General features: G+C 44.9%; 1 protein-coding gene across 1 annotated transcript in view; it reads right to left on the bottom strand.

Annotated features, from left to right (window-relative positions):
* Positions 1-234: 234 nt before the first annotated feature.
* si:dkey-100n23.5 (cyclic AMP receptor 4) overlaps positions 235-12,935 on the bottom strand; it is a 76,169-nt gene continuing 63,468 nt past the window's right edge. The window contains exons 6-7 of the mRNA XM_042306348.1: positions 2,051-2,198; positions 235-440 (exon numbers count right to left, since the gene is read on the bottom strand). Coding sequence (XP_042162282.1) covers positions 273-440; positions 2,051-2,198 — 316 coding nt within the window. The 3' untranslated portion in view covers positions 235-272. The remainder of the gene's footprint in view (positions 441-2,050; positions 2,199-12,935) is intronic.

A 12,935-nucleotide genomic window follows, 5' to 3' on the forward strand; every position in this document is an offset into this window, starting at 1 on the left:
TCTGTCTGTCTGTCTGTCTGTCTGTCTGTCTGTCTGTCTGTCTGTCTGTCTGTCTGTCTGTCTGTCTGTCTGTCTGTCTGTCTGTCTGTCTGTCTGTCTGTCTGTCTGTCTGTCTGTCTGTCTGTCTCTGTCTGTCTGTCTGTCTGTCTGTCTCTGTCTCTGTCTGTCTGTCTGTCTGTCTGTCTGTGTCTGTCTGTCTGTCTGTCTGTGTCTGTCTGTCTGTGTCTGTCTGTCTGTCTGTCTGTGTCTGTCTGTCTGTGTCTGTCTGTCTCTCAGGGTCCTCTGTCTTTCAGGGTCATGTCAGGGGAGTAGAAAAGGACGTTGGTGTCCTCATCATCCTCGTCACTGAAGTCCCCCAGCTCAGCCTGTGTGTAGTGCACCGCCCCAGGATGGTACTCCCTGATACGCGTCCTGTCACACAGCCGAGATTGCAGCGCCAACTAGGATCACACACAGAAACACATATTCACAGAGTTAACAGTCTCTCTCACACACACACACACACACACACACACACACACACACACACACACACACACACACACACACACACAAAGAGACAGACACGCACACATTTGGCAGAGACGAGATGTGTGCTGATTGTAGTGCCACAGGCAGTTGAGCCGCATGGTTAAAAAACTGATCAATATCACAGAGGGAGAGAGAGACAGAGAGAGAGTGCAAGCCACAGAGGGGGAGAGGGGGGAGAGACAGAGAGAGAGTGCAAGCCACAGAGGGGGAGGATGAGAGAGAAAGCGTAACAAAGGAGAGAGATATGAATGACAGATAGAGAATTAGACCGACAGAGAGAGAAAAAGAAACAGAGGGAGAGATATGAACGACAGAGGATGAGATAACATAATAGAAACAGAGGAAGAGAGACAGCAACAGAGGAAGAGAGACAGCAACAGAGGAAGAGAGACAGCAACAGAGGGAGAGAGACAGAGAGAGAGGAAGAGAGAGACAGAGGGAAAGAGGGAGAGAGACAGCAGGACAAATAGTGTGAGAGAGAGAGAGAGAGAGCGAGAGAGAGAGAGAAAGAGAGAGAGAGAGGGAAAGAGGGAGAGAGACGGCAGGACAAATAGTAGGAGGGTGAGAGAGGGAGAGCGAGAGAGAGAGAGAGAGAGAGAGAGAGGAGAGCGTGAAAGTGTGGACTTGCTGCGGAGGGGAATAATGTTTTGACGCTGTTACAGATACGCCACCCCCCACCAATCTCACACCTGATGTGTGTGGGAGTCGTATGCCATGATGAATACCAACTGCCTGTTAGTTATGAAAGAGCACGCATATACACAAACGCACGCACACACATAACTCCCAGTTGCTCAAACACACTCATATGTCTATTTCTCTGTTTCTCTCACTCACACACACACACACACACACACACACACACACACACAAACCCCGTTGCTCAAACATAGACACAATCAGGTCTATATCTCTGTTCCCTTCTCTTTGCCTCGCTCTCTCACAAACACACACACTCCGCGGATACACACATCTTCACTGACATTTAGGTTGAAGGTCACATCTGACTCCTCTCTCTCTCTCTGGGTGTGCTCACTCTCCATTAAGAACAACAGCAGGGTGTGTGTGTGTAATCTCCCTCCATCTTGTGGTCTAATCATAAGCTTTCCTGGCCCCGTAAACACCTCTACTCTCTTGTTCAGAGAAATGGGCTGAGTAGATACTTCCTTCCAAATGTCTTTGAAAGTAATTAAATAGTATTTTAACCCAGGTCTGGTGCTGAGTGGCTGCTGAGTGGCTGTATTTCAAATCAAACCTTACAGTGAAATGCTTACTTACAGGCCCTAAACAGCAGTGCAATTTTTAAGTAAAAAATAAATATTAGTTGAACAATAGATAAGTAAAGATTTTTTTTTTTTAAACAGTAAGAAGACAGTGAAAAATAACAGTAGCGAGGCTACAATCTACTCAGCCCATTTCGCTGAACAAGAGAGTAGAGGTGTTTACGGGGCCAGGAAAGCTTATGATTAGACCACAAGATGGGAGGGAGAAAAGTGAAGTGTTCAGGTGAGGGTTGTACCTGTATGCCTGTAGGACTGAGCTGGCTCCAGGTGTCTCTGTCCAGGCCAAAGACGAATGCGTTGGCCAAGCCATGGAGAGGGGCTGAAAGGACATGGAGCAAAGTCAGAGAGAACACTGGGTCCTGGGGGTAGAACGCATTATGGAGCCTGGAGAGGGGAGAATGAGGGAGGGAGGGAGGGAGAGAAAGGGGAAAAAAACGTTAATTTACATTATAGAGACGATGCACATGGAGGAGAGTGAGAGAAGATGTATGGAAACAAACAAACAAACAAACGAACACATACACACATGCGCGAGCACACACCCAAACACAACACCAACAACAAAACCACAGCTCTATACTTCACAGTAAAGGAGATTGGAGGAAGAGACACAGGGGAGAGAGTTCAGAGAGGCAGAGAGACAGGGGAGAGAGTTCAGAGACACAGGGGAGAGAGTTCAGAGACACAGGGGAGAGAGTTCAGAGAGGCAGAGACACAGGGGAGAGAGTTCAGAGCCACAGAGAAAGAGCGAGAGAAGGACAACAAAGAAAGAGAGAGGGGCGACAGAGGGATGACACAGAGAAAGGGAGAGGAAAAGAGAGCGAGAGATACGACACAGAAATATAGCACAATTAGACCCAAACAAATCATGAGAAAACCAAAAGATAATTACTTGACACATTACTTGACACAAAAAAATAGAGCAAACTGGAATGGTATGTGGCCCTAAACAGAGAGTACACAGTGGCAGAATACCTGTCCACTGTGACTGACCCAAAATTAAGGACATCTTTGACTATGTACAGACTCAGTGAGCATAGCCTTGCTATTGAGAAAGGCCGCCGTAGGCAGACCTGGCTCTCAAGAGAAGACAGGCTATGTGCTCACTGCCCACAAATGAGGTGGAAACTGAGCTGCACTTCCTAACCTCCTGCCAAATGTATGACCATATTAGAGACACATACAGTGCATTTGGAAAATATTCAGACCCTTAGACTTTTTCCACATTTTGTTACGTTACAGCCTTATTCTAAAATGGATGAGATAAGTTCCCCCCCTCATAATTCTACACACAATACCCCATAATGACATCACAATACCCCATAATGACATCACAATACCCCATAATGACAAAGCAAAAACAAGTACATTAAAAAAAATCACTGAAATCTCACATTTACATAAGTATTAAGAACCTTTACTCAGTACTTTGTTGAAGCACCTTTGGCAGCACCAAAGTGATGGGTATTTTTTATTTATTTATTTTTACCATTATTTAACTAGGCAAGTCAGTTAAGAACAAATTCTTATTTTCAATGACGGCCTAGGAACAGTGGGTTAACTGCCTGTTCAGGGGCAGAACGACAGATTTGAACTTGCAACCTTTCGGATACTAGTCCAACACTAACCACTAGGCTACCCTGCCGCCCAAGCCTGTATTTGCCGATTTTCCCCCATTCTTCTCTGCAGAGCCTCTCAAGCTCTGTCAGGTTGGATGGGGAGCGTCACTGCACAGCTATTTTCACGTCTCTCCAGAGATGTTCGATCGTGTTCAATTCCGGGCTCTGGCTGGGCCACTCAAGGACATTCAGAGACTTGTCCACAAATCCACACCTGCGTTGTGTTGGCTGTGTGCTTAGGGTTGTTGTCCTGTTGGAAGTTGAACCTTCGACCCAGTTTGAGGTCCTGAGTGTTCTGGAGAAGGTTTTCATCAAATCAAATTGTATTTGTCACATGCGCCAAATACAACAGGTGTAGACCTTACAGTGAAATGCCTACTAACAAGCCCTTAACCAACAATGTAGTATTAAGAAAAAATACCCCCGAAAAATCTATAAAAGTAACAAATAATTAAAGAGCAGCAGTAAAATAACAATAGCGAGGTACCGGTACAGAGTCAATGTGCGGGGGCACCGGTTAGTCGAGGTAATATGTACATGTAGGTAGAGTTATTAAAGTGACTATGCATTAGATAATAAACCGATAGTAGCAGCAGCGTAAAATGGGTGGGTGGGTGGGAGGGGGGGGGGGCAATGCAAATAGTATGGGAAGCCATTTAATTAGATGTTCAGGAGTCTTATGGCTTGGGGGTAGAAGCTGTTTAGAAGCCTCTTGGACCTAGACTTGGCGTTCCGGTACCTCTTGCCCTGCGGTAGCAGAGAGAACAGTCTATGACTGGGGTGGCTGGAGTCTTTGACAATTTTTAGGGCCTTCTTCTGACACCGCCTGGTGTAGAGGTCCTGGATGGCAGGAAGCTTGGCCCCAGTGATGTACTGGGTCGTACGCACTACCCTCTGTAGTGTCTTGCGGTCGGAGGCCGAGCAGTTGCCATACCAGGCAGTGATGCAACCTGTCAGGATGCTCTCGATGGTGCAGCTGTAAAACCTTTTGAGGATCTGAGGACCCATGCCAAATCTTTTCAGTCTCCTGAGGGGGAATAGATTTTTCACTCAAGGACCTCTGTACTTTGCTCCGTTCATCCTTCCTTCGATACCGACTAGCCTCCCAGTCTGACATACACTGTCAACTGTGGGACCTCATATGGACAGGTGTGTACCTTTCCAAATCATGTCCAATCAATTGAATTTACCACAGGTGGACTCCAATCAAGTTGTAGAAACCTCTCAAGGATGATCAATGGAAACAGGATGCACCTGAGCTCAATTCGAGTCTCATAGCAAAGGGTCTGAATAATTATTTAAATAAGGTATTTCTGATCAAATATTTCGAAAAATCTGTTTTCGCTTTGTCACTATGGAGATTTGTGTGTATATTGATGAGGAAAAGCATTGATTAAATCCATTTTAGAATGCAATGTATTTCCCTCAGATTACACAGGCCCACAAATCCAATTTTGATAAACGTCCATATCAATTAGGTGAAATACCACAGTGTGTCATCAAAGCAGCAAGATGTGTGACCTGTTGCCACAAGAAAAGGGCAACCAGTTAAGACCAAACACCGTTCTAAATACAACCCATATTTATGTTGATGTATTTTTCCTTTTGTCCTTTAATTAACACATCGTTGTACACAACAGCCATAATATGACATATGAAATGTCTATTCCTTTGAAAATGTTGTGAGTTTAATGTTTACTGTTCACTTTAGTTTATTATCTATTTCACTTGCTTTGGCAATGTAAACATACATTTCCAATGCCAATGAAGCCCTTTGAATTGATAGACAGCAAGGGGGACAACAGACAGAGCGAGAGAGACGAAACAGAGAGAGAGGGTGTTTTATATCAGCGTTTAAGAGCCCATTAGGCAGTGGGAGATGGCAGGCTTACACATTCTTGGCCGCAGCCCTGACAGCACGCAGCACTATACAAGAACATCCTCAACTTCCTCTTTCCATCCATTTCTACACACATCTCTCTCTGCATCCTCAACTTCCTCTCTTTCCATCCATTTCTACACACATCTCTCTCTGCATCCTCAACTTCCTCTCTTTCCATCCATTTCTACACACATCTCTCTCTGCATCCTCAACTTCCTCTCTTTCCATCCATTTCTACACACATCTCTCTCTGCATCCTCAACTTCCTCTCTTTCCATCCATTTCTACACACATCTCTCTCTGCATCCTCAACTTCCTCTCTTTCCATCCATTTCTACACACATCTCTCTCTGCATCCTCAACTTCCTCTCTTTCCATCCATTTCTACACACATCTCTCTCTGCATCCTCAACTTCCTCTCTTTCCATCCATTTCTACACACATCTCTCTGCATCCTCAACTTCCTCTCTTTCCATCCATTTCTACACACATCTCTCTCTGCATCCTCAACTTCCTCTCTTTCCATCCATTTCTACACACATCTCTCTCTGCATCCTCAACTTCCTCTCTTTCCATCCATTTCTACACACATCTCTCTCTGCATCCTCAACTTCCTCTCTTTCCATCCATTTCTACACACATCTCTCTGCATCCTCAACTTCCTCTCTTTCCATCCATTTCTACACACATCTCTCTCTGCATCCTCAACTTCCTCTCTTTCCATCCATTTCTACACACATCTCTCTCTGCATCCTCAACTTCCTCTCTTTCCATCCATTTCTACACACATCTCTCTCTGCATCCTCAACTTCCTCTCTTTCCATCCATTTCTACACACATCTCTCTCTGCATCCTCAACTTCCTCTCTTTCCATCCATTTCTACACACATCTCTCTCTGCATCCTCAACTTCCTCTCTTTCCATCCATTTCTACACACATCTCTCTCTGCATCCTCAACTTCCTCTCTTTCCATCCATTTCTACACACATCTCTCTCTGCATCCTCAACTTCCTCTCTTTCCATCCATTTCTACACACATCTCTCCATCTCGCTCTTTTGGATTCTTTTTCCTGACCCACTCATCCATATGCTCTTCCTCTCGGCTCTACCTTCTTTCTGTATCGATCTCAATTAGTTTGTTTCCATCCTCATTCTCGGTCCACGCCAGCCCTCCTTCAGCTTTCCCCCTATCTCTTCATCTTCCTCTCCCTCTCTTTCCATCCTACTTCCTTTTACTCCCACTCAGTAAGAAGAGAGGGTGTAGAGGGTCTGCTTCCCTCCCTTCATATTTATCTAGCCCTCTCTCCCTCCACACTCTTCCCATCCATCTCCACCTCTCTATGCGACTGTCTTTCTATTCATCCTGCTTCCCTTATTTCCTCTTTCCCTCTCTTATAACTCTTTCTATTTTTGCCCCACAATCTCTGTCTGTTTTCAAATACGCTCCATCTCTCCCTCACAGTTCGTCCTCTTCACCTCCATCTCCCTACATCAGCCCTTCTCTAATCTAATGTAATCCTGCAGTATAGGGCTGTCCCCAACTAAAAAAAATCTTGATCAATGTGAGTCGTCTGTTGTTTCGACCAATCAATTGTTGTTTTTCCATATATATAGACAAACCCTATGTTTGAATAAAATCAACTCTATGTAGGCTACTTCGCCTGATGCTTTAAGCACTGAATTAAACATTAAGACACACAAATTACTAAAGAGGGAGTCAAAGCTCAATATACCCTAACCAGAAGAATAAAACCCGTTCCCAACCAGACTCTCCTCCTCCTTCACAGATTCTGCCGTTATGCTCCTGAAGTTGCTGGAAACAGGCTACACCAGCGGGTGGAAACCTTTTCCATTTGGAGTGCCAAGTTATCCGACCATTTCTTTCTAATGACCTGTGTGCCAGTTATGATGTTCATATGCACATGTTCACAGAACAGTCTCCTTTCATTTATAAAGTCTTCGTATCTCAAAATCAATGTCATGTGGTTAATCAACATTCTATCTCAATGAAAGTGATACAAATCATAAAGTAACTTCTATTGCCAATATGTAAAAAATAGCCTACATAAAGCCAACAAATAAAAGCATTGTAGGCCGCAGGATAAAAATAAATATCCTATAAATCACATTGGCTAAGCATGGCCTGTCTGTAAGGAACTTGACACATTGTATCAACTATTAATGTGTCCAGCCTGAAGCTCAAGCTAGCAAGCTTGCAACATTGTATAAAATATTCTGGGCCCTCAGTTTCCCATGCCAGTGAGCTCTGGACAGACAGACACAGCTGTGAGCTATTTCGTGCAAGGGATAAGAAGTAATCAGGTAGGCCTTTTTTATGGCACCGGATCAGAGCATGACAGGTTTTCCTCTTTCATGCTGAGTGGTTATCGAAAGGGAGCTGGAAAGACTTCTCAAATAGGCCACGTTGAGGAACTAATGTCATTCTAAATGGATGTGAAAATAGACTTTTACTTGCTTTTTAAGGCGAAGAAAAAAATACTGTGAGAAGCTCCACAGTGATGGTGAGTTAAGACAATCAGAAATACTATCAGATCCCCAAATGGGCACATTTATCAAATCAAATCAAATTTATTGGTCACATACACATGGGTAGCAGATGCTAATGCAGGTGTAGCGAAATGCTTGTACTTCTAGTTCCGACCGTGCAGTAATATCTAACCAGAAATGTAACAATTTCACAACTACCTTATACGCACAAACATAAAGGGATGAATACGAGTATGTACATATAAATATATGGATGAGCGATGGCCGTGCGGCACAGGCAAGATGCAGTAGATGGTATAGAGCAGTATATACATATGAGGTGAGTGATGTAGGATACGTACACATTATATAAAGTGGCATTGTTTAAAGTGACTAGTGATACCTTCATTACATCCATTTTTTAATTATTAAAGTGGCTAGAGATTTGAGTCAGTATGTTGGCAGCAGCCACACAATGTTAGTGATGGCTGTTAAACAGTCTGGTGGCCTTGAGATAGAAGCTGATTTTCAGTCTCTCGGTCCCAGCATTGATGCACCTGTACTGACCTCGCCTTCTGGATGATAGCGGTGTGAACAGGCAGTGGCTCGGGTGGTTGTTGTCCTTGATTATCTTTTTGGCCTTGCTGCGACATCGGGTGGTGTAGGTGTCCTGGAGGGCAGGTAGATTGCCCCCGGTGATGAGTTGTGCAGACCTCACTAACCTCTGGAGAGCCTTACGGTTGTGGACAGAGCAATTGCCGTACCAGGCGGTGATACAGCCCGACACGATGCTCTCAATTGTGCATCTGTAAAAGTTTGTAAGTGTTTTAGGTGACAAGCCAAATTTCTTCAGCCTCCTGAGGTTGAAGAGGCGCTGTTGCGCCTTCTTCACCACGCTGTCTGTGTGGGTGGATCATTTCAGTTTGTCCGTGATGTGTACGCCGAGGGACTTAAAACTTTCTACCTTCTCCACTACTGTCCCGTCGATGTGGATGGAGGGGTGCTCCCTCTGCTGTTTCCAGGGCGGGGGTCGAGACCCAGGATCTCGAACTTAATGACGTGTTTGGAGGGTACTATGGTTTTAAATGCTAAGCTGTAATCGATGAACAGCATTCTTACATAGGTATTCCTCTTGTCCAGATGGGTTAGGGCAGTGTGATTGCGTCGTCTGTGGACCTATTGGGGCGGTAAGCAAATTGGAGTGGGTCAAGGGTGCCAGGTAGGGTAGAGGTGATATGATCCTTGACTAGTCTCTCAAAGCACTTCATGATGACGGAAGTGAGTGCTATGGGGCGATAGTTGTTTAGCTCAGTTACCTTAGCTTTCTTGGGAACAGGAACAATGGTGGCCCTCTTGAAGCATGTGGGAACAGCAGACTGGGATAGGGATTGATTGAATGTCCATAAACACACCAGCCAGCTGTTCGCGGCTAGGGATGCCGTCTGGGCCGGCAGCCTTGCGAGGGTTAACACGTTTAAATGTTTTACTCATGTTGGCTACGGTGAAGGAGACCCCGCAGGTTTTGGTAGCGGGCCGTGTCAGTGGCACTGTATTGTCCTCAAAGCGAGCAAAGAAGTTGTTTAGTTTGTCTGGGAGCAAGACATCGGTTTTCTTTTTGCAATCCGTGATTGACTGTAGACCCTGCCACCTACGTCTCGTGTCTGAGCCGTTGAATTGTGACTCTACTCTGTCTCTATACTGAAGCTTAGCTTGTTTGATTGCCTTGCTGAGGGAATAGCTACACTGTTTGTATTCGGTCATGTTTCTGTTCGCCTTGCCATGGTTAAAAGCAGTGGTTCGCGCTTTCAGTTTTGCGCAAATGCTGCCATCAATCCACTGTTTCTGGTTCGGGAAGGTTTTAAGTCACCGTGGGTACCACATCACCGATGCACTTGCACACCGAATCAGCGTATACATCAATGTTGTTGTCTGAGGCTGTCCAGATCATATCCCAGTCCACGTGATCGAAGCAATCTTTAAGCATGGAATCAGATTGGTCGGACCAGCGTTGAATAGACCTGAGCACGGGTGTTTCCTGTTTTAGTTTCTCTCTATATTGGCTGGGAGCAACAAAATGGAGTCGTGGTCAGATTTGCCGAAAGGAGAGCGAGGGAGGGCTTTGTATGCATTGAGGAAGTTAGAGTAGCAATGATCCAGAATTTTGCCAGCCCTGGTCGCGCATTCGATATGCTGAAACAATTTAGGGAGCCTTGTTTTCAGATTAGCCTTGTTAAAATCCCCAGCTATAATAAATGCAGCCTCAGGATGTGGTTTCCAGTTTACATAGAATCCAATGAAGTTCTTTCAGAATTCTCTTGGTAGATAATGCGGTCGGCATTTGATTGTAAGGAATTCTAGGTCAGGTGTCTGTATGTTGTTATGATCACACCACGACTCGTTAATCATAAGGCATTAACCCCCCCACCCTTCTTACCAGAGAGATGTTTGTTTCTGTCGGTGCGATGCGTGAAGAAACCGGTGGCTGTACCGAATCTGATAACATATCCCGAGTAAGCCATGTGTCCGTGAAACAGAGAATGCCACAATCTCTGATGTCTCTCTGGAAGGCAAACCTTGCTTGAATTTCATCTACCTTGTTGTCAAGAGACTGGACATTGGCGAGTAGTATAGTCAGGAGCGGTGAGCGATTTTCCCGTCTACGGAGCCTGACCAGAAGACCTCTCCATCTGCCCCTTCCGCAGCGCCTATGTTTTGGGTCGCCTACTGGGATCCGATCCATTGTCCTGGGTGGTGGTCCAAACAGAGGATCCGCTTCGAGAAAGTCGTATTCCTGGTCGTAATGTTGGTAAGTTGATGTTGCTTTTATATCCAAAAGTTCTTCCCGGCTGAATGTAATAAGACTTCAGATTTCCTGGGGTAACAATGTAAGAAATAATATATAAAACAACTAAATACTGTATAGTTTCCTGAGAACGCGAAGCAAGGTGACCATCTCTGTCGGCGCCATCACGAAAAAGAGGCCTACATTTGCGCGCAGGCCAAGTAGCCTAGGCCTAGTTTGCAGAATCAGGTGTGTGTCCTTACTCAAGATTGATAGGAGCGCTCTAAACCAAAGATAATTAATAAATTGACAACTTGGAATGAAACATGGAATGAAATGTACCAAAACCTTTACCTCACAAGTGTTGCTCTGGTTGTGCGCTCTGCAAACAATGTGTCCACTCCTACAATGACAACGGTAAGACTGTAATAATATACTGAACGCATTAACAGAAATTACCTTAACCAGACATTAATTATGGTCATTAACGGTAAATATACTACTGGTGATACTAGTGTGCCATCCCGCGGCCTCCGCAATGGATTACTCCATTAAGACAGGCGGGAATCAAACAGGTGTCCTGTGTGTCATAAAAATTTCTTCTATATTTGCCGCTGCTCGACTAAAAACATTCCGGTTGACCAACAGCCTATCGACCAAACAATGGACAAGTCAAGTAAATGGGGTCAGACAGACAGACTGACAGGAACCTCTGACTGGATGTAATACAGCCACCATCCGCTGGGATTTTGTGCTGTATTGCCACCATCTCTCTACAACTCACACATTTATAGTCTAGGCATTCTCTAGCAGCATTCCCACTTACACCAGTTTGTTTGCCTACGTCGACCCTCTAGCTGAGGTCTTTCAGGCGGCATGTCTGTGTTGTTACTGCTACGAGAACGAACTCTTCGATCGGGGGCAACGATTGGCTCAAACATGAAAGGCTTCAGTAGGTTTATTGCCTCACTAACTAACATTATTTCATTCTCTGTAATAAACACATTCTCAGACTCGGAGCTAATCTGTAAATTCAGCCATTTTGGGGAGTTCCAAAACGTTCTCTCCTGCCAGTGATGCAACAATGCCAATATGCCGATTTACAATTACAGTTAGCTGGCGTTCTACATCCTAATGCTTCCATTCCCCTTTAACCCTGTGTTGACGGGGGTTAGCAGACCGCTAATATGTTTCATCGGTCTACTTCAGAGTTAAAATGTGTTTACTCTGTTAGCTCAGTGTTAGCATTTGGCTAGATGTGTTCAGATTAGGTTCTCTCGGGTTCACTGTATTAGCCTTTTTGCTCTCTGTTGTCCAGATTAGCCGTAAATTCTGTATTAGAGGTCAGCGGTGTATCTCTGAGGACCAGCTGCTGCTCACGTTTAGCTTCACTTCCCATTCAAGGTGAAATGAATCAGGAGTCCACACACAATTAATATGAATTATTCTACAACCCCCGAGACATGGTTTGGCGTGCGCAAAACACAACACACACACACACACACACACACACACACACACACACACACACACACACACACACACACACACACACACACACACACACACACACACTTAGGGGTAAAGAGGGCAAAAGGAGTAATGTGTGTGTGTGTGTGTGTGTGTGTGTGTGTGTGTGTGTGTGTGTGTGTGTGTGTAGCAGAGGAGGGCCTCGTTCAGGTCATCTGTAAATCAGAGAAGGGTGACCTCGGCGGTCGTACGAGACACAGAAAGAGAAGATACGGTGACTTGGTGTGTGTATGTGTGTGTAGTGGGGGGCTATTTCTGGTGTCTCATTTTCCCCCGCCACCACCCAGAAATGCGATCGGCATCCAGGAAACGAGAGCTGGCAGCCTGCAATCATCTGCCTGCCACACACACACACACACACACACACACACTGAACCTTGCAATACCGAGCAACATGCGCCATGGCAACAGAACATCCGCAATTAGAGGAAAAGAGCCATTCCCTTCAGCATCAGCATGAGAGAGGGGGGGGGGCATGTGATTAAATGTGAAATGAATGTGAAATACATGTGATAACATGGGACTACACGTGACAACATTTGAGCACGTGAAAACACAGGTGACAAATGTCATTTAGAATATTTTTAGTGTTTGACAGCTATGCCAACGCAAATAGAACCCCTCATTTGACACTGTCTGTTAATTCCATTTTAACAGTCATGGTCCCCTGGAGGTTTCCGTCTAGTTGGAGTGAAAATATGGTAAATCTATCACTAGTTACTGTATTTTTACAGCTAAATTCAGGTGTTAATATGAAGGGACAGTATGCTGATTACTTGGGACTCAACCTCACTAGGGATTTTAACTCATAACCTCTTGT

Source organism: Oncorhynchus tshawytscha, linkage group LG26, assembly GCF_018296145.1.
Source record: "Oncorhynchus tshawytscha isolate Ot180627B linkage group LG26, Otsh_v2.0, whole genome shotgun sequence".
NCBI lineage: Eukaryota > Metazoa > Chordata > Actinopteri > Salmoniformes > Salmonidae > Oncorhynchus > Oncorhynchus tshawytscha.